This window comes from Balaenoptera musculus, chromosome 1 (assembly GCF_009873245.2).
Source record: "Balaenoptera musculus isolate JJ_BM4_2016_0621 chromosome 1, mBalMus1.pri.v3, whole genome shotgun sequence".
NCBI lineage: Eukaryota > Metazoa > Chordata > Mammalia > Artiodactyla > Balaenopteridae > Balaenoptera > Balaenoptera musculus.
In genome coordinates, this window is record NC_045785.1 from 80,632,457 (window position 1) to 80,653,949 (window position 21,493).

The 21,493-nt window shown below is 39.4% G+C and overlaps 1 protein-coding gene across 11 annotated transcripts in view; it reads right to left on the reverse strand.

Moving 5' to 3' along the window:
- The window catches only part of TGFBR3 (transforming growth factor beta receptor 3), a 199,732-nt gene that overhangs the window by 69,954 nt on the left and 108,285 nt on the right, over positions 1-21,493 (reverse strand). For all 11 annotated transcript variants that reach the window (XM_036857738.1, XM_036857743.1, XM_036857784.1 and 8 more), the window contains one exon: positions 5,203-5,340. In XM_036857738.1, the coding sequence (XP_036713633.1) occupies positions 5,203-5,340 (138 nt within the window). The remainder of the gene's footprint in view (positions 1-5,202; positions 5,341-21,493) is intronic.

The window sequence follows — 21,493 nt, forward strand, 5'->3', positions numbered from 1 at the left end:
AATTCTATTGTATGGATATACCACTTTTTTATCCGTTCATCAGTTGATGGACATTTAGGTTGTTTGCACTTTTTTATTATTATGAATAATGCTGTTATGAACATTTGTGGAGAAGTTTTTCTATGCACATATATTTTGCCCAATTGTCTTCCAAAGCACCATTTTACCTTCCCACCAGCAATGTATGAGAGTTCCAATTTCCCTATATCCCCAACACCACTTGTTCTTATCTGCCTCTTTTATTATAGCCACCTAGTGGGTGTGAAGTGGATTCTCATTGTGGTTTTAAATTTGCATTTTCCTAATGACTAATGATTTTGAGCATCTTTTCATGTGTTTATTGGCCATTTGTGTTTTTTCTCTGGAGAAATGTCTATTCAAATTGTAGCATGTTTTTAAAGACAATCTGGTACTGTGGCTCTTCCTAATCTTTTTTTAGCAACCTCAAGTTAAAAGTTCAGACGTCTATTACACAGTTGAGCTACCATACTTCTTCTTTGATGCAGAAATAATTGCATAAATAAAAATAAGCTTAGATGATCCTTCTAAGAGAGTTTTACTTGTAGTTTCAACATGACAGACTGAGAGAGTAGGCTTATTTTTATTTCTGATTGCTCTGAAGGATAACTCTAACCTACCCAATTTTCTCTGGGCTATCCCTACACCCTGCAAAAGAAAACCTATGAGGCTGTGAGAACTCCACTGCGCGCATGCGCGCCTGTGTATGTGTGTGTGTGTGTGTGACATACTCAAAGATCCACTACTTCACACTCAGCCTGAGATAACCACTCTCATCCATTCCCATTTCCTGGGTAACCAGAACAACCAGATAAAGGAACTGCACTTGCAGAGGAAACTCAATCCCACTTTCTCCCTACATGACACACTCCCTCTTGCCTGCACTGTGGAATCAAGAGAAGGACTAAAAAGATTTGACAGTAGAAAACAGATACCTTTTTCAGACGGTATTAAAATATCATGTTTTCAGTCACCCTCGTGGGTGGCTGAGACATTTTGAGTAACACAAGGTCCTGCTAACTAATTATGAAAGGTTTCCTTTTTTAAATTGGGCAGTTATAATAATGCAGACATGACAACTTAAAAGGTTCACCCTGATAGATGAGTAGATGCCATTACTAGAACTTTTCTCACAACCCTACTTAAAAATAATTATAATAACTGTTGGGAATTCCCTGGTGGTCCAGTGGTTAAGGCTGTGTGCTTTCACTGCTGAGGATGCGGGTTCAATCCCTGGTTGGGGAACTAAGATCCCACAAGCTGCGCGGCACAGCCAAAAATTTTTTTTAAATTTTTAAAATAACTGTTAAAGTATTGTAACTCTACACAGAAAGCAAAGACAGCTTTAGGACAGTAATGCAAATCCTTCAGCAATATATAAAGGAGGAAGCAAGGACATACACATCTTCGACTGAGAGTCAGGGGACCCACCCTCTCTCCTCAGCTCCCTTAAGCTCTCCAGGTAACCTTGGAAAAAACACTGATGGAAATGGCTAAGCCTCAGTTTCCAAAGATTCCATGGGCCTTCCGAAGTGTTTGGATGAAACACTTTATGTAAAATAATTTAGTTATCTTATCCCTAACCTTCAACTCTTAACTACAATAAATGGATAAGTGAAACACACCACTGATTTTCTATCCAGATCACTCTGCTGCAATGGCTGTCAAGTCATTCATTTCAAGTTACAGAGACCAAGGGAAGAGCTGGCCTTGCCGTCTTTCTTTCAGCACAGTCTCTATTAGGGAGAGCTGCCCAGCTTGTGAGAGAACTTGTATCACTTGTCGTCTAACGATCTGAGAACCTGAATGAACAACAGATGCTCCACCATCTCTTCCAGGCCATGAGGGAATGCACAGAGAGAGAAAACCATTTTCCCTAAAGAAGGCCTGCTGGACAGCAAGGCAGAGTTCATGTGTCCCACAACTTAAATCCTTGACTTCTCCCAGTGCTGCCTCCCTTGTGTTGGTAATTTGAGATTTATCACTTGATCTACAATCTCCTTACATGGCATAAACTCCAAATAGGGTTGATGTTCAATTGTTTACTAAAACCGTCTCCTGTGGTTCATTGTTAGTGCGTCTTAAGCTGATGGCCAAGAAGCAGTTCTTACAGATATTAAACAAAATTAAAGCAAATAAATAATAACTAGGAGTAAGATACTTTCCCTTAAAAGTCACAGAGAGGCAGTTTGAAGAAAGAATCCAGAAAGTGATCAGTACAACTATGATATATGTGGCCCACACTTTTCATCTGGACCTACAGCCCAGAGAAATGGGAACTCCTTTCAATCTGGGGTCGGCCAAGCTAGACATTTCATAATTAGAAATGTAAATTCAACATCCTTCCCAAGTGTTCTTTACTATGACTAATAATAAATAGCAACAAAAATGGTAGGTAATGTTTATGAAATTATCAGTGCCAGGTCCCATACTAAATGTTTTACATGTAATCTCACTTAATCAAGAAAACAACCTCATGATGTAGGGACTATTATCATCCCCATATTACAACTGAGGAAAGTCAGGCTTAGAGAAATTAAATACTTTTCCCAGGTTCTGCCTGGATTCAAACCAGGGTAGGCAAAGCCTTTGCTCATAACCTCTCTATAACCTGCCCAATGTGGTAGCCACTAGCCTCTCATAGCTATCGAGCTTCCGAAATGACTAGTGTGCTTAAGGAATTGTATTTCTGATTTTAGTTAATTTAAAAAAATTTTTAATATTTATTTATTTATTTATTTAGGCTGCGCTGGGTCTTAGTTGCGGCACACAGGATCTTCGTTGCAGCATGTTTAGTGGCAGCATGCAGGATCTTTAGGTGGCATGGGGACTCTTAGTTGTGGCATGCATGTGGGATCTAGTACCCCGACCAGGAATGTAACCCGGGCCCCCTGTATTGGGAGTGTGGAGTCTTACCTACTGGACCACCAGGGAAGTCCTCTGATTTTAGTTAATTTAAATTTAAATAGCTACACACAGCTAGTACCTACAGTATTGGACGGTGCAGCTCTGCACGATAATGGCTAAATGAGCATATGACTTTATAATCATGGCCCTTAGTCTTACTATCACAAATGCCTTTAATTACAGGAGATTGACAATGCTTATAAGTATGAAGGGAGCCAGTTTAGCATAAGAGCTTGTAGAGTTAAGTCCTATATGGGTTTGAGTCTCAACTCTGCCAGTAATTAGCCAAGTGATTTGGGTCACTACTTAACCTCTCTAAATCTTAGTTCCTCATCTGTGAATGCATCTGTAAAATGGAGTAAATCATCACAGGGTTATTATGAGAATTAAATAAGATAAAGTATTAGAGCACTTATGCAATACCTGGAATGTACTAAGTGCTAAATAAATGTGCTGATGATAGTAATAACAACTAATTCTGACTTTTGGACTTTTAAATTTAGAAGTAATGAGAGTTTCAATTCTCAGAAAAGGCTATAATTTAAGTTATTAGTAACTCTTATCTTGTAAATGTACTTTTGAGTTTAAAAAAGTTTTATTTTGAAAATAATTCACATTTACCAAGTTGCAAATATAGTACAAAGACTCATGTACACTCTTTAACTAGATTCCCCAGTTTTCAACACCTTGCCATATTTGCTTTATTATTCTATCTACACATTAATTTTTTTCTGAATTATTTGGCCCTTTAACCCTTAATGCTTAAGTGTATTATGTTTCCTAAGAAGGATATTCTCTTATATAAGAAAAGTGCAATTATTAAATCTATGAAATATAACATTGATACAATACTTTAATCTATAGGCTCAATTCCAATTTCTCCTATTGTCCCTATAATGTCCCTTATAGCAAGGGTGCCACTCCCTAACCAGGGATCACATGTGTCTTTTTAGCCTCCTTCAATCTGGAATGGCTCCCCAGTCTTTCTTTGTCTTTCATGACTAACATTTTTGCAGAGTACGGGCCAAGTTATTTTATTGAATGTCACCCAATTTAGTTTTCTCCAGTGTTTCCTTATGATTAGACTCAGATCATATGCATTTTTGGCTAGAATAATAATTAATTTAAGACCATGTAAATATACTGTTCCTCAAACTCCCTCCACCACCACTAGATCTAGTATCTGTTGATGACTCTTGCCTAATCAACTTTTACTGTGATGGTTACCAATTGATGATTTTCTAACTCCATCATTCATTCTATATCAATTGATTGGTAATCTTCTATAAAGGGGAGCTTTCCCTTCTCTCCTTTTTACTCATTTATTTATCTACTTTTTAACTGTATTGACTATGGATTCTTACCTTATTCAATGGGGACCTTTGAGTTAAAAGTACTCTTCAAATACAAGTGACAAGAAACTACAGAACTGAATTAAGAATCATTAATTAGGCAAAATGTATTCATTGTGCAAGACGAAGACTATTAACTGAGGCCTCTTCTTGTTTTGATTGCTTGTAGGCAAGAGAGGTTTAAGAGTCCAAGGCTCTGCAGTTGAGGACATCAGCACGTAGCTCCAGCAATAGACAATGTGAGTTATCACTGTGAAGTGCACTGTTGCTCATCATCAGACATGATATCATACCCCAAATATTCTATCCAAACAACCCATCAATTTCTCCACAACTAGCAAACTTGAATGTTCTGGCAAACTCAAAAGGACATGATTTACAAATAGTAGGTAATATTTGGATCCTTCCACAAGAGCTGGGTTCCAGCTTTTTTATAAAATACAAATGTTTTCATTTTGGAGCTCACTGTGTTACTTTCTCAACAAACAGATCCTCATATCAGAAATTAGGCCTGTGTTATACACAAATAAAATGGGTTTGTGCGTATTTATTTTGCGGTCAGAGACCACACACCTAATGGCTACTTACGATATTTACATTGCTCCTGGTACTACGGGGATGGGGAGAGGCGGCCTCAGAGCTGAGACCAAAGCTCAGGCCACACAAAGTATGACTGCAGCTCCTGCTCTATCGTGCAAGAGAGACCGGACTCTCCATCCACAGAAGAGGGCATGTGAATGGTATTTGTTTTCTGTGAATGCTTATCGATGCCATCCAAATATCACTAACAGCAAAATCCAAATTTAATACACTGTGGACTCTGGTATTATTTCGATGAAATAAGCCTTTTAAAAAGCCTTGCAAAATTTTAGGGTCATTATATCCTTATGCTAAGGATCACTTTGGGAGGGTTTCAAACACTTACCAAGAAAAGTCTGGAGACGCCAATTGCAAGTCTCTCTGTCTTCAGATGCCAAACCAGGGGCTGTGGGGAGTTGAGCAGGAACACGACAGGCTTGTGGTGAATGTAGACTGAGGAGATGGGATTCAGGTGCAGAGTAACCTAGGAAGAAACAAAGAGAAGTCTTAGCACTGGCTTTCCATTAAAATCACTTAGCACAGAATCTGGAATTCTTTTTCACAGTTCACCATTAACAGAAACAAGGTATAAGCTAGTTCAGATTCTGTGGATTAGATATATTAGGTTGAACTAGATGATACTGCCAATATTTGACCATTTTTTAACTATAAAAAATAGCTATATCGTGTGGTTCAACCCACACTAATTTCAACCAAAACATGAATCAGCTCCTAGTAATGGCAGAATACAAATAAACAGAACACTTTTTCTTTTCAAAGTTGGCAAAGGCAAAATAAAGGTTACCTTCCCTCAGGACTACCTTATCCTTCAAGTCAAATGACCAAGTTCAAAATTGGAGTACAGAATCAATCACCTGGGGGCATGTCATCCCTCTGGATCACCAAAGAAATGACTTTGTTCTCTTCCAGGTAAACTCCAACCTCTCTCTATAAAGTTAAGTGAGTTCTGCCAAAGAAAAGTGCCGAAAGCTAAGGGAAAGGGGCTGCCAAGGGGAGCTGCCAGTGCTTTCATCATCCCAGCTATTAGCTCGAAGGGATTTTCCAAAGAAATGAAGCATAGAGAACACACAGAATAAAAACTGATTGTACACAGTCCCGAGCCAAAAAAAGGAAAAACAGGGAAGAAAACCATGAGTCTGGATAGGAAAACTGTGGCCAGTTTTGATAGCAGATCAAGGACTACTGTAGGTTACACTGTCATCATTAGCATCATCCAAAAGCACCTGTGAGGATATCTGGAAACAGTGGGTTCAGCAACATCCTCCCAGAGCACATCACCCAAGGTCAGTCAACACACACATAGAAAAGCAAAAGGATGAATAAAGAAATACTGAACAGATGCTTTCATATAAGCATGTCTCACACTGGCTTTCCGTACAGAGGGGTGAGGCAAGACCCAAGAATCACGTATTTAAACAAACTGAACTCACCAAAGAGCACCATAGAGTGATAAGAGAGGGAAAGAACAAAAAAGGACTTTAGCTAAAAGGACACAGACTGAGTGATACACTGGGAATGATCATACATCTCAGCCATAATCCTTATGAGGATTAAATGGTCTAGATCTATGATCTGAATCTATACAATCATCAGGGGTAGAGCACTCAAAGCTGGATTACTTTACTTGATATCTTCCCAGTGGCTGCTGACTCACTCTGATCTCAATGTATCTCTGCCTTTCATTGTAGAGACTGCTTATGACACCAGTGTCACTTACTACAGTGTACTCTCAAGTCACTGATAATAAGGCACTAAACTTAACTTTCTATATCCATGCTTTAGCGCACGATAGGCACTCAGTAAATGCCAACTGGATGTTTGTCTCTACTTTTCAAGGCCACAAAAGTATCTTATTCTATGAATAATTAGCACTATGGTATATAATACCATCTCATTCATTTGCTACTGAGTGTATGTGTCTTAATTTTCAAAATAGACTGCAAATACTCAGAAGGCAAAGATATGTCTTACGTTTAATACTCTGCTTGATATAGAGTAGATAATTTTTTAATGATGGATTTATCACAACAAATTCATAAATTTATGTTACCTAAAAAGTTTTTTTAAAATCTGATTAATAGGCTCAAAGGAATTTAGTTAGCTAATTTACCAAAAAGTGAAAAAACACATGAGCAAGACTCCAACTGTTGTAAGCTGGGAGTCATTTTAATATTGGCATAAGCATAGTACTAAAAGCAGAGTACTAATGAACAATGATGTCAAGTACAGCTACAGCAAATTAACATGTTCTTTTATTGTACAGAATCTACCTCACAGCATTTTGGAGATGCCGTCCACATCTAGAAATAATCACACTGATCACCACTATAAACAGGAGAGGCTGTAGAAACAGAGCAGGGGCAGAGATTCATACTGCAGCATTAACTAAACAGAGAGAGGCACACTACAGAAAGCATACACTATGGAGAGTGAAGAAAGGAGAGATGAAATCATTACTTGTCCAGTACTTGAAAATTGCAAAGAAACACTCTGTCACTTATAGTATGTGAAAAGTTTCCAGATTTATTCTTTCCAAAACTGTTTATTGAGCACAAAGAATAGCAATGTATACCCACAGAGGGCACATCAACTCTTTTTTGGATGATTTTCTTTGCAGCCCTCAGGCATATGATTCTTCTTGGAGCTCACAGATAAAATAGTAATAAATATATATCTCAAATGAACAAGAATTAAAAAAAAAAAACCTTAGGAAATGAAAAGAAAAATATGTATGAGACACATATTGGTGCTCAAGTCCAAAATGTTCCAGATGGTCAAAAGTGTTGAGGCCTGGCTCATACCATCAAGGAAAGATTTCTAGGAGCCATGGCTCTCTGAGCTTTCCTGGAATCGGTTCCCTCTTCAATATGTGGCAGTGTCTGGCCAAGATGAATCCCCGACTCTGGCACATGGGGCCCAGGCAAAGCCCCAAAAACCATTTGGCAAAGAAGAATTGACATGACGATTGGGAAATTAAAAGAAAAATACTCAATACTTTTTTAAAAAGATCATTTGGCAGGAACAGAGAGTCCCCCAAGCACCTGCTCACCTAATCCCTCAGCAACCTTCCTCCACTTGAATAAATCTTGCTGAAGGGAAGCTAGAGGACAACCAAAAACAACCAACAAAAGAACAAAGGTAGAAAAGGCCCCGGAAATGTGGGGAGAACATACCCATAATAGCTCTTAAAGAATTCCTGGCTAAGGTGCCTAATTTCTCTCAGGCTGAAAAAAAGAAGAAGCGGGGCGGGGCGGGGGGGGGGGGGGGGGGGGGGGGGGCGGAAAAAGAAGAGAAGAAGAAGGAAAAAATAAAGAAAATCCTCTTTAGAACCAATTACAGATCAGGATAGGCTATAGTTACAAAGGTAAGAGCGTTCTGCTGAAGTTTTTTTCCCCTGGGTAAACTGTCCAGTGATCATGGTCTGAAGACCAGAGGTGAGACAGACTGTAGCAAAGAAATAGCCCGTGGAGAAGTGATACAAAGAGTATTCAGTAATTTCCAACTTGAAAATCCAAACAATAGTTTAAAGAGTTGACTCTCAACCCTATGTCAAATTTACACATAAAAATAAGGGTCATCACTTAGTCCATGGGCAAAACTGAACCCACGTAGCTGTGAAGCTAATGGAGCGAAAGGGATTGCATCTCAAATGAGGGAACAGTGACTAGTCTCTAAATTAGTGGCTTCTTTCTTCACCTTTGGGAGTCAAAGAGCACTTGAGAACTTAAGGCAAGTTATGAACGCCGCCCCCCAAACACACCAAAAAACCCCATATGCACATAAAACTTTCTGACCATGTCAGGGAAATACATCCATTGCAAGGCCCATAAACCCCAGGTTAAGTAACCATTAACCCAGGTTAAAAATCCATTATAGAAGAGTAGGAAAATTCTAATGACAGAATCAGAAACAAAATTATTCCCTGTAATTAAACTCAAAATTACACCTCTAGTCTTAAGATATCATCCCCTCAGGGAAAGAACATAATAGATGACAACTCAGAACTAAAAAATTTTCACATGCAGTTTCTGGGGTTTCAGTGACTTCTTGAAACCATACTTTGACCATATAGTGGTCCATAAAGTCCTGTCCAAGAATTCCAGCTTTAATCACGTTTGTCTCAAACAGTGCTGAATGTTCAGTCTTCCTAATGTCGTGAGAAAATACAAGTAAATCTGATCTGTCACATCCCAGATGTAGACACTGTTCCTCATGCACTGCTGACCCCTCCCCCAAATAAAGAAAAGCTAATTGGTCTAATCTGTTCCATGACATCTACTTAATATTAGGTCTTCTGAGGCTATCTGTGCACTTCAATAAACTACTAGATGCAATTAATGTAGTTCTCCTATTTTACAAAGAAATTCAAAGTAAATCTTTTTTGAGTACTCTTCTGGGGAATCTGAACACAGTTGTAACGAAAGTCAAGGCCAACTCTCAGGTGCATAAAGCCTCTGAGTGGAAAGACAACCTTCCTATCTCCCATTTAGGAAGCATGTCCCTGCCCACATTATCACCAGAAAACAACAGGGAGAGTTTTCTCTGGACCCTTGTTTGGGTGAAGACTCTCAGCTCTCCAAAGATTATCTCTGATAAGCAAAAACTATACACTGTAGCAAACTCAGTAAATCACTTTATCTAAATGAATTATGTACTTTCTTACAGAAAAGAAAAGAAAAAAAACACCCTACTCCCTTGATGGAAAGATGCCATATGAAAATTGTTTTGAATTTCCCAGGATTCATGGTAGAGATGCAAGATATTTCTACCACAGTGACTTCAAAATTTTCTTATTAGTTAGATCCCCTACTCCTGGGGTTTGTTAAAACAAGCAAAAGAAAAGCGAGCGAAACAACTGATACAAGAGTCTAACAGTTGTCTAATTTTGCTAACGTGTCAGTGAATTTCCAGCTCAACATTTCTGATTCTTGTAAGAGCCCCTACGGACCCATGAAATGGTGAAGTCATCCAAAACACTACCAGAGGGACTCCTGTTCTCTAAAACCAGACCAAATACTGCTCTGAAATGGATGATCCAATAATCAGTTTACATGAAGACAGATAAGAGAAGCGCTCCAGCACTGTGTCTATAAACAAGACCCATAAACTCCCACCCTGGTGTGTGTATAGTCATATCTATGCCCTCTTCAGAGGTAAGCAGACATCCATTTAGCAACAGTGTTCGCAGTAACTGAAAACATCCTAAATCTGGGTCCCACAGCACTCATAATCTACACAGCCGAACAGTGAGACATGAACCTACTTCAGGACACTAGGGTAACCACAGCAGAACTCAAATTTCACTTACATTTGGGCAAAAGGACTTTTAGGAACTCAAATCTGGCCCAGATGCATCTGAAATACACAACCAATTGCTGGGAGTGGGGAACAGTAGTTAGTTAGTTGCTTTGCAGTGTTTTAAAGTGTATTCCAGTCTGAGGAACCCCTACAGCTGACATTTTATTTACCACTGCTTGTCTTTTGCCATCTGGGAATTGGTATAAAAAGATTCCCTTAAAATATTCTTAGAGGGGTGGATTCGGAACTTTAAAAAATTTCCATATGATTTTATTTTTACATTTCTCTGAATTTCTAGAACATCAGTTAGCATCAAATTCAAGGAATCTCAACCCCCGTAAGTGTCTCTACGCTACCCGGGAAGTCAGCTGACCATTCACCCTGGTCTCAGCAGCATTAAGGTCAAAGACTTCACTGCTATGACAAATGATATCAAGTTCCTGCCCAATGGTTTTTTCTTGAAACACTTAACATGATGAGAGGGACAAAGCTGGTCAATTCCAAAACTAATTCCTCCTCCCCTCAACAAGGACAGGATTCAGGATTCCCTGGGAACCTCTGAAAATAATCTAATAAAACCATAAAATAGGGGGAAAAAAGCCCTAAAATGAAAGACTGAAATATAATGCAGAAATAAGTCTGCCCTCTCTGCTCTATATTTTGAATGCCCTGGAAAAATACTCGGAACTAAATTTGGGTTGGGGGTTGAGGGACAAGAGCTCATATAAACAGAAGAGTATTTCTGAAACTACAGGTCATGACCCTCTAAAGGAGTCCTGGGAGAGTTGCAAGGGGATTCCAGGGACCCTGGCCCTGCCTTCCCAGAGTAGCCCACTGCCCAGTCACTGTGGGGAAGGGAGGCCGAGAAAGGGGAGACCCCAGGTGTGGGTATGTTCTGAGGTACAGATGCTGCTAATGGCAAGTCTGGGAACACCGACAAGCACTTTCCCATTGTCCTGGAGCATTAAGCTTCTGCCATCTGAAAATGGGACTGTCTGTCTCAGTAACACACCACGGCCCTTCAGGCCTGTAGCCTGCAGCACCCTCCCGCCAGCCGCTGGACTGACATGTGTGTCCAGCTCAAAATGCAGCCTCCAGGGAAATCTTCCCTGTCCTGCAGGCAGACTTGGGTCCAGCGCCGCTCCCACAGACCACACCCCTATTTCTACCTTCACATGGCACGGCAATGATCTGGTCAGATGTTTGCCATTGACTCCCCGCCTTACATTGTGAAATCCTCAGGGCATTCTTCCAGGGCAGAAACTAAGTCACACTCATTTCTGCATCCTTGGGCCTAGCACAGGGCTAGACATCTAGTAAGCAGGCAACAAGTTTTCTGAAAGATGAATAAAAGGAAGCACCAATAACAGTTATTCATGAAATGTGACTCAAGTAATTGTTACGGAGTCATATGGTTGCACTTTCCTGGCCATAAAGTGATGGGGAGATGCATCTAGTAAAGAGAACATTAACTTCACTATCAAGTTCTACTTGAACTTTAAAACACAGTTAAGAAAAGCAAACAGATTCCAACTCGAGCTTCCAAAACAAATGGTAGGGGCTGCCTGGAACGTGTGTCGGACAGAATTCTGAGGCCACGCCCAGGCTTTGTGAGAATAAACGCCCTGATTATCATCCTCTGTTGTGTGTATAGGCCAGGGCAGAGCACCAGCTATGCCATTTAGGGGAATCACACTAGGCAAACAAAGAAAACAGAATGTTTTTATTTATTATCTTTTACAGTTATGCAAATACAAATATGTGAAACGTGAAGAAAACTTTGGAGCATGTTTACCTTCTCAGGGGTAGATGACAAAGATAAAATTTTGACCAAATATTCTACTATCTTTTACAGGCATAGAATTTTAAATGATTTTCATTCAGGCAATGAAGTGTGTTAGAAACTGAACTTCTAGACAAATTGAAGGAACTCAATATTGGCAAATTGACCAATGTGAAAAAGAAGTTTGCTTTTATTTTTTCATATTCCTTTGTCACACTTAATAAACAGATCGATTCCAAACACTTTATTATTGTTTCGAACACTAACAGATAATCAAAGCTCCATATAATATGTACCGTGTCAATTTATTTCCTCTCAATGTCTACTTTTTACTATGGGCTTGAAATTGTTTTTGCTACCTGTTTAGTGAGCCAGTCCTTTGACATGTATATGTCTATAATAATAGGATGTCAGGATGGCCTGCTTGTCAGTACTACGGTAAACAGAACTGTGTAATAAAGAGAATCATGGGGTGACCAGTAGAAGCTAATTTAAAAGGTAGGCATAGCAAGAACCCAATTCCCACATGATCTGAGTACTGGATTAATCATTTCCATCTGCCAGTTGTAGTTACGGATCTCAATAAAGATTGCTGCCTGTGCACCATCTTAAAGTTAGCGAATGCACCAGTGTTCAGGTAGTGATTAAATTTAATTTGATGCTCTAAGCAACAAAAGATGGCATTTGGATTCCCCTGGGCTAGTACATTAACCCGAAGCTGGTAAGGAATTCTGAATGGGCACACAGTGTTAGCTTTCTAGAACAAAAGAGAAATCTAGACAGGAGTAATTACTGAGATATGGATGTTCAAAAACACTACACTTGGAATTGTTGTTGTTAGTAGGAATAGTGGTGCCAACAGTAGTGACAGCCATCATCTCCCAAAGAAAGACAATAAGCAGACCCATGGGTTCATCTACTGGATTAAGACTCGCTACTCTCATCAAGAGATGCTTTGCATAATTATCTAGTTATTCTCATTTTAAAGATGAAGAAATTGGTGCTTAGAGATAAATAATTTATCCAAAGGTATATGGCTAGAAAGTGGCAATGTTAAGAATAGAATGAACGTCTCTCATTCATAAGAATATTCATATTCTATTCATAAGAACAGAATGAATGTCTGACTCTTCCTTTCTCCCTACCTTCCCACCCCACTCTTAATCTTGGGTGTAGGCCATAGGGCATAGGGGTTGATGGGGAGCTGCTCTACAAAAGTAAGAGGCAGGAACTATTTTGCTTCTGGAAAAGAGGGAAAGATAAAGAAGAAAGGAAGGGGACTGAGTTGTAAGCAAGACGACAGGAGGCCGGCACAAGCCGAGAGGTCGGTGAAACTCCACAGGGATGGGTCAACAAGTATTTTTATGAATAGTGATGTCTACAGGGCAGCTAAAGTTGTCTGAATTGCTTTGATGTGAGTTCCCCTCTATCTCCTCAACAAAAACTCTAATAATGCTTACTGTTCTCATGAACGAAGGCACTATGGAACTCAAGATACTGTTGGTTGCATTTCAAACCCAAGTGAATCAAGTGTATCTCAGCCATGTAACATCTAGAGTTATAAACCCAGGAAGTGGAGAGGGCCACAAGAATGCTAAGGCTCTGGCAATCTGGAGAAATCTACCCTCCTCTGGATTTCTTCATGCCACGGAATTAGCAGAGGTGTGAGCCAATCATTCCTTGAGCTCCAGGGCCTCCCAGTTGATATGTGGATTAGACCAAATCACTCTCTAAGGAAACTAAGTTCTGATCACAGTAGCATTGGGAATAATGTGAAGTCTGGTTTCCTTTGAAAGCTCTAACAAAAACAACTCCTGAAATTCACAGTACCAGTCCCCTAAGAGTATTCTGGTCTCATCCAGCCAGGTTATAATTTTAAGTGGAAATGTTTTAAGAGGAACTATAGTTTCAACACATAGTTTCAACATTACATGGCCTATCTGGAGAAAGGGAGAACAAATAACCCGGAGGTCAAAGGTGGGAGAACATGTTATCTATCTGTGTTTTGGGAACATTTTTCCTGAAAAAGCATTATTTTCTTTGATCAAATGTTCTATTATCTCTTAGAGGCATAGAATTTTAAATGCTTTTAATTCAGGCAATGAACTGTGTCAGAACAGCCTAATGCACAATACAGCAAATGCAGTTTGCAGTGTTTACATTAGAGTTCAGTACTGTTGCCTATTTTCCTCCTCAGAATCAGTTCTCCTTAAGCCCTGCAATGAGTTTTCAGGGTAAGAGCTATGATCACAGAAAGCAGAGGGAAAGTTGCCAAAATATGCATACAGAACTTGGCATGCTGTAGTTGATAAGTGTCTAAGATGGGATCATATCTTCCTAAAGCCAGTATTGAAGGGTTTAAATTTCCTATTTTCTTCAGGCAGAATTAAAGGTAGTTCAATACATTTGTTCTAACTGGAAAGGGACAAAGCTACAGTAAAGAGGTGGACACCTGGTAACAAATTCATTATAGTTACATTATACCCTTAAAAACCTTTCAGCACTTAATTAATAACCTGAAGGAAAAAGGAAAATAAAAAGTAAAAAAAAGAAAGAAGCAAAAGACTAAGTTGTAAGAAGTCTGAACAACATTCCTTATTTAGATCAAGAATGAACCTCTTGACATTTATTTACAAGTAAATCAGAATTGAGTGTCATAGCAGGGACAAGGAATAGATTTCACCTCAGAATGAAACAAGTGCAAATTCTAACACAAACCAGGACTTCCCTGGTGGTACAGTGGTTAAGAATCCGCCTGCCAATGCAGGGGACACGTGTTCGAGCCCTGGTCCAGGAAGATCCCACATGCCGTGGAGCAACTAAGCCCGTGCACCACAACTCGTGAGCCTGTGCTCTAGAGCCCACAAGCCACAACTACTGAGCCCACGTGCCACAACTACTGAAGCCCACGCGCCTAGAGCCCGTGCTCTGCAACGAGAAGCCACAGCAATGAGAAGCTTGCACACCACAACGAAGAGTAGCCCCCGCTCACCACAACTAGAGAAAGCCCGCACGCAGCAACGAAGACCCAACGCAGGCAATCAATCAATCAATAAAATTCAAACACAAACCATTTGATTTTCAAGTCATATAACTTATACACAGTCATTCGTTTCCCAATAATGAAGATACTGTAATTCTGTCAACACCATACACGTAGTCAGCAAATTTAAACCCTGGTGAATCAAGTCGTAATACTGGGAATTAGTGAATGTGCAGAGCAACAGAAAGGGGAACAATATCGGTTCATTTCTAAGTGAATAATTAAAACTGCTTTCCCTATTTGACATTAGGAAATATGAGGCTCTGCCTTAATATTCATAAATATTAATTGTCTTAACTTTTTATACAGTCTCATTTTTTTATACGTAAAATGACTTTTAAAAAAGCTTATAATCTCTGAATTTTACTCAGTATGTTAAACATGGAATGCACAGCTGGAGCGCTTGTATTTAAACAGAGTTTGAAAGTACTACAAAGGCTTAGTTTCCCATGCAAACAGAGAAAGTACAAGCTACTCTTCCGTAATACATCTCTAAAGAAATGTTCTAATCCTGACCAAAGTCTGGAAGGTCCTAAAAGATATCAAAATAAGATAGCTTAAGCTCTATTTCATAATTCAGGGAAGACCCAAATGCCTATTAAGTCAACAGCCACTAGTCTTCTACTTCTCAACTGCAGCAAAACTACTATAGTCTACCATTCTGTCTTTGACTCGTCCTTTGAAAATACCATTAATAAGCAGTAAATTGAGCCAAAATGGGAAAAGCAGAAGGTGTGGGGGTGTTGCATTACAAAACATTCAGGCTCAGATTATAAATTTAAATATTCACCAGGATCTTGTAGATAATAATGAAGATTCTCTGCCATTCATGATATTTGGCCAGAAATAAGAAATCTGACTCACAATGACAAATCTCTCTATAAAAATATGATCTGAAATAAGCAAAATGTGGTATATCCATACAATGGAATATTATTCGACAATAAAAAGAGTAAAGCACTGACACATACTACAACATAGATGAACCTTGAAAACGTTATGTGAAGTGCAAAAAGCCAGACACAAAACGCCACATGTTGTATGATTACATGTATATGAAATGTCCAGAGCAGGCAAATCCACAGAGACAGAAAGTAGTTTCCAGGGCTGGGACTGAATGCTATTTGGTATGAAGTTTGTTTTTGGAGTGACAAAAATGTTCTGGAACAAAACAGTGGTGATGGTTGCACTACATTGTGAATCTACAAATGTCACTGAACTGTACGCTTTAAAATGGCTAAAATGGTAAATATTATGTGTTTTTTACCACACACCAAAAAAAATGTGATTTGAACTTTCATACAGGATGAACCTGACCAAGTCTTGAGTTTCAAATCTTATCTAGAAAGAGCTTCATGTGACAGTACAAGGAACTCAGAGTATCTTAGAAGTCTGAAGGGTCACATCAATCCTCAGACTTTCAGATCTAAGGTGATCAAAGCTAAGGCACACACTAAGCTAGCTTAGGACAGTAACTATGTTTCCTGTGCATGTTTTTCATTTATTCAAACAACATAAATTAAGTCCTATGATGTGCCAGGCACCATGCCAATTACTGGCAACAGAAACATGAGTAAGATGCAGCCTATCTTTCCCCAGTGTGCTCACCACAGTCCAGAGGAAGACAGACACGTGAAGAGATGGTGAGAATACAACACCAAGACTGAGATATGTACAGGGTGTGTGGGGAGAGAAGATGTCAAGGGTCGGGAGAGGCAATAGCAGCTTGGCTGGGCGGGGCTCCCAAGCAGGACAAATCAGACATAAACTTCTCTGAAAGAAACAGGCAAAATCTGTCAACATGATCAGTTTTCTTGTTTCTTCCAATCCTTCCCAATTTTCTGAATGACTTGGATTGGCTGGACGAGCATTTGCCAGAGATATTTTAGAAACAAAATTCACAAACAAGGAATAAATAAAATAAATAAATAAACTGAACTGGACGACCACAAAGACCCCCTCTGATCCTAGAATCTAGGGATTCCATGACTTCATTACTGAATACTCTTCTTAAGACTTTCAGAATCACTTCACCCACTTCCTATTTCATTTACTCTCTATAGAAGTTTGCTAAATTTGTTTTTTAAAGTCCATCTATTTAGTAAGCAATACAGTAAAATACTTGAGAGTACTTCTCAACAGTAATTATTTCAAAAGAAAATGATACTAGGATAAAGCAAACCTATTAAGAAAGTGATGACAGTTCTTTAGTATCTCATAAAGAGTTCAGAATACTATCCTGGTAGGTTCAGGTCACATCTGTCCATGTCTTGGTATATTTGAGTCTGTGGGAGCTTGTTGTCTCTTGCTTTTAAGCCCAGATTCTAAAATTAGAACTAGCTTTGAACAAGCCATTATTCTTCATAAGATATTAAATTAAATCTCCTCTAACCTTAAAAGAGATTAAGAGCAATCACATAGGACAGTTGAGAAGGTTAAATAATTTACATTATGACAAATATAATTCTTTGTGAACTCTAACGTGTGAGGGAAATGTTATTATTCTCTGAAAGAAAGATGAGGAAAAGTTAAATTTTTCAGACCCATTTTCGAGGGATAATATTCTAAAATAACTTTGTTTTTAAAATAGAGAAACCTGATAAAAGTCACCATCAGATTCCACATTCTTAAGCAAACAAACTTTTCAACCGGAGTTAACAAGTAGCTAAACTCTACGATTTTTGTTTCTTTTTTCTATTAATTATCCACTTACTATGGAAGGTTCCCAGTCAGCCCTGAGAAATAAAGCATGATGTGCAAAGTAGGTATCGTCCCTTTTAGAACAGTGGATGACCAGATGCTTCATGGGGAGGAGGGAGTCTGACATTAGCCTCAAGCTAAACTTAAGAATGCCTTTGCATCTAACAGACTACCTTTATGGCTTAAAATGAGACCCATAAAGTGAAATATGACTAATTAGCAATGCATAATGATTGAGAGCACGGACACTTGCACCAAACTCCCTGTGTTCAATTCCAGCTCTATTAATTCCTTAGCTGTATGACCTTGGACAAATTGCTTGACCTCTCTGTGCTGCTATTTCTTCACCTAAAAAACAGAATAGTGCCTACTTTTTAGAGTTATTACGAGGAATAAATAAGTTAATACTTGTAAAGCACTAGTAACATGCTTGCCCCATAGTTAAAAATCATGTATTATTTACAGATAGGCCCTCAACATATCTCAGGAACTTTGCACAGTCATCACCTGAGGCATCATGGGAACTTCTTCCTATAAAGATGGATCTCCCAGGCCTTCTCAAACCCTTTCCTTCTTGTAAAGTGCTCTCCATTGTTACCCTGGAACCCACTCCTGCCAGTGCTGTTTACAAATTGGACATCCTGCTCTTCTGTGGTTTGGAAATCCTCAAGAGCAAACTATATGCAACTATATGTAAACTCATCAAATGAGACCTCTCAGTTCTGTTTAGAAGGAGGTAGAGGTATGTACTAACATACTGAATTTAACTACAGTTTCATATTTTCACCTGGGATCAATTTTGTCCACCTCACAGAAAAATACCACACTCTTTAAGAAGGCTTCGTGTCATCAGTGCCCTTGAAGGCAGAAGGAAGCTCTTCCCAGTGGATGCTCCTGACCTATGTCCAGCTGACCTTCTTATAGCATCTAGCACCTGCTGCCTTGTATTAAGTTAACATGCACATTATCTGAGGGGAGGGAGTGGGACTTGTCTTCTTATCATCTTAGAGTCTAGTCTAATACCTGGCACTTAGAAGGCACTACATAATATTTAATGATGAATGAATGAACGAATGAATGAATCAATAAACACATTTCAGAGCATAATTTAATTTCTTCCAAGATCTACATTTTCTTCCAAGTTGGTCAGTGTCTCCTGTAATCCAATCCTTTGGGTCATTCTGCCTTCCTTCCTAAATTACAGACAGTTTGACCTACTGGTTAAGAGCTCTGACCTACTGGTCAGAGCCAGTTGGACTCTCAGCTCTCCACTTACCAGCCTTAGGGCCTTGAGCATGTTAAGACTCTATGGGCATCAGTTTCATCCATTGTAACATGGGGATAATACTTGTGCTTATTCCATCAAATGTCAAAGGATTAAACATGCCATATGCGTAAAACACTTAGAACAGTGACTGGCACATATAGTAAGTGCTCTTTCTTTTTTTTTTTTAATTTATTATTTATTTATTTATTTTTGGCTGCGTTGCGTCATTATTGCTGCGGGCTTTCTCTAGTTGCAGCGCACAGGCTTCTCATTGTGGTGGTTTCTCTTGCTGCAGAGCACGGGCTCTAGGCGCAGGGGCTTCAGTAGTTGTGGCTCAGGGGTTCTACAGCGCAGGCTCAGTAGTTGTGGCGCACGGGCTTAGTTGCTCCGCGGGATGTGGGATCTTCCTGGACCAGGGCTCGAACCCGTGTCCCCTGCATTGGCAGGCGGATTCTTAACCACTCCGCCACCAGCGAAGTCCCAGTAAGTGTTCTTTAAGTGTTCACTGTTATTACTTCTACCCTCTAAAATCATGGCAATTTTTCTCCATTCCCTTGGTTCCTATGGAAGGAAGGTTTTGTCTTTATTGTTCTCCACTGAAGTTTAAAGTCAAAACATTTTTTTCTCACTGTTCCCTAAACATCAAACTGCTGACATCCTTAGACTCAGCCCGCCTCTCCTCCTAAACCAGCTTCTCCTGTCTGGGCACACACAAGCCCCATTAAGCTTCTCCTTTGCCACCACTTTCTTCCCCACCTGGCAACTCTACAAACTTCACCAGTCATCCTCCCAAAGCTCTTACTCGTATCGTTATCATGACCAACAACATCTCGATGGCTCACTAAACTCTGGCTTCAGCCGGACTTGGAGATACTTCAAAGTCCCCATATGATTTGGGAGAAGGATAGGGGAGCTATTTGTTTTGAAATACAACATGTACTGAATGAGGTGTCCTGTTTCCACATATTTGTTTACGCTGACACAAATCAACCACTCTCAGGCTTGCTACGGAGCTTGGTGAAGACCTCCACCGGATACAATACCAAAAAGGTTGAGACAGCTGCAAAGGTTTCTGTTTCCCTGGAGATGGAGTTTCATGGAAGACTAAGAATCACCACAGCAACCAGACTACAAAAACAGTCCGTGGGCTTCAGCCCCATAACTCTGGTAAAGCAATTTGTACTGAGTGAAAGGCTGGGGCACAGAAGTTGAAAAATGATCAAAGTAAACACTGCTCTTCGAGCACCATTTTGTTGTGCTGATTTCAAGGCATCAAGTCACAGCATCAAAGTTCTGTTATGAAAGATGCACATCAAGTGCCAAGGTTTTGCTAGGCTGAACTAACTGCTCTGGTGCGAAGGTCTAGAGATAAATTCATAGCACATTTTCCAAAACAACCATTTCAAATTTGCTCTAAGAGCAGACCAGGGTAAAAATGTATGCCATTATATCAAATTACCCTGCCCATGCTAGAACAGCTGTTGATCCCAACCCTGGATTTAAAAAAAAAAAAGAGACAGAGAGAGAGAGAAAGAGAGAAGGTGATTTTTCTGATAAAAGCTTAAACAGACTTTATTCCATACTGACCTTACCTGGACTAATTCCTATAAATTTAAGGAAAAATTATCTAAACCTTATTTAACACTAAGGGAGAAAATGACCTGTTCTAGGGTCTCTGATCTACTACCATCAATCTATGCTATAATTTAAATAGCAAATAAGAAACTATATAAGAATAAGAATATAGTATATTATATCTGTACCACATAGAAGCAGCAACTACAGAGTATTTCTTCATGGATTTATAAAAGCCTTCAATTTTTATTAACATGATTAAAGTTAATTATTAACTATGTTTATGATAGCTTTAATATACAGAACATTTTTATTTTAAGGAACTCAAAGTGATACACCTGCGTAGCCTTACAGCATCCTCAAAAGTTAGGTAAGAAAAATATACCATTATTCCCATTAGCAATAATTTATGGAAGAAATTCTCAGAACCTCAATTATATTGGTAGTACACAATGCATTAATAAAAAAAAAATTTATTGGTAGGGAGAAATCTGTAACTCGGATTACCCTGAATAGAACATTTAGAAATTTGATTAGAACAATGTGATGTGTACACACACATCACATTCCTCTTCTCTAGATGCATCCCACGTATAGTGCTGCTTCCTGAATCTATCGTGAAGAGGAGGTCCACTTGCACAAGTTCTGGGGTTTGAGCAAGATGCTCAGATGTAAATGTGTCCAGGGGAGCAGAAAGGGGGCGCTGTTGCTAGGCCCTGAGAGTGAAAGGGCAGAACAGGCAGAACTAAGGGGAGAGGGCAGGAAGGAGGGCGGGGAGAGGGCAGGAAGGAGGGCAGGGAGAGCCTCGAGAGAAATGTCAAGACAGGGAAGGCAGCGTGAGTAGGTCTGGGAAACATTTAATTCAGATGGAGCTGAGGAAATATACAAAAGAATATAGAGAAATAAAGTTGGAAAGGTAGACTGGGGCCAGATCTCAATGGGCCGTGAAA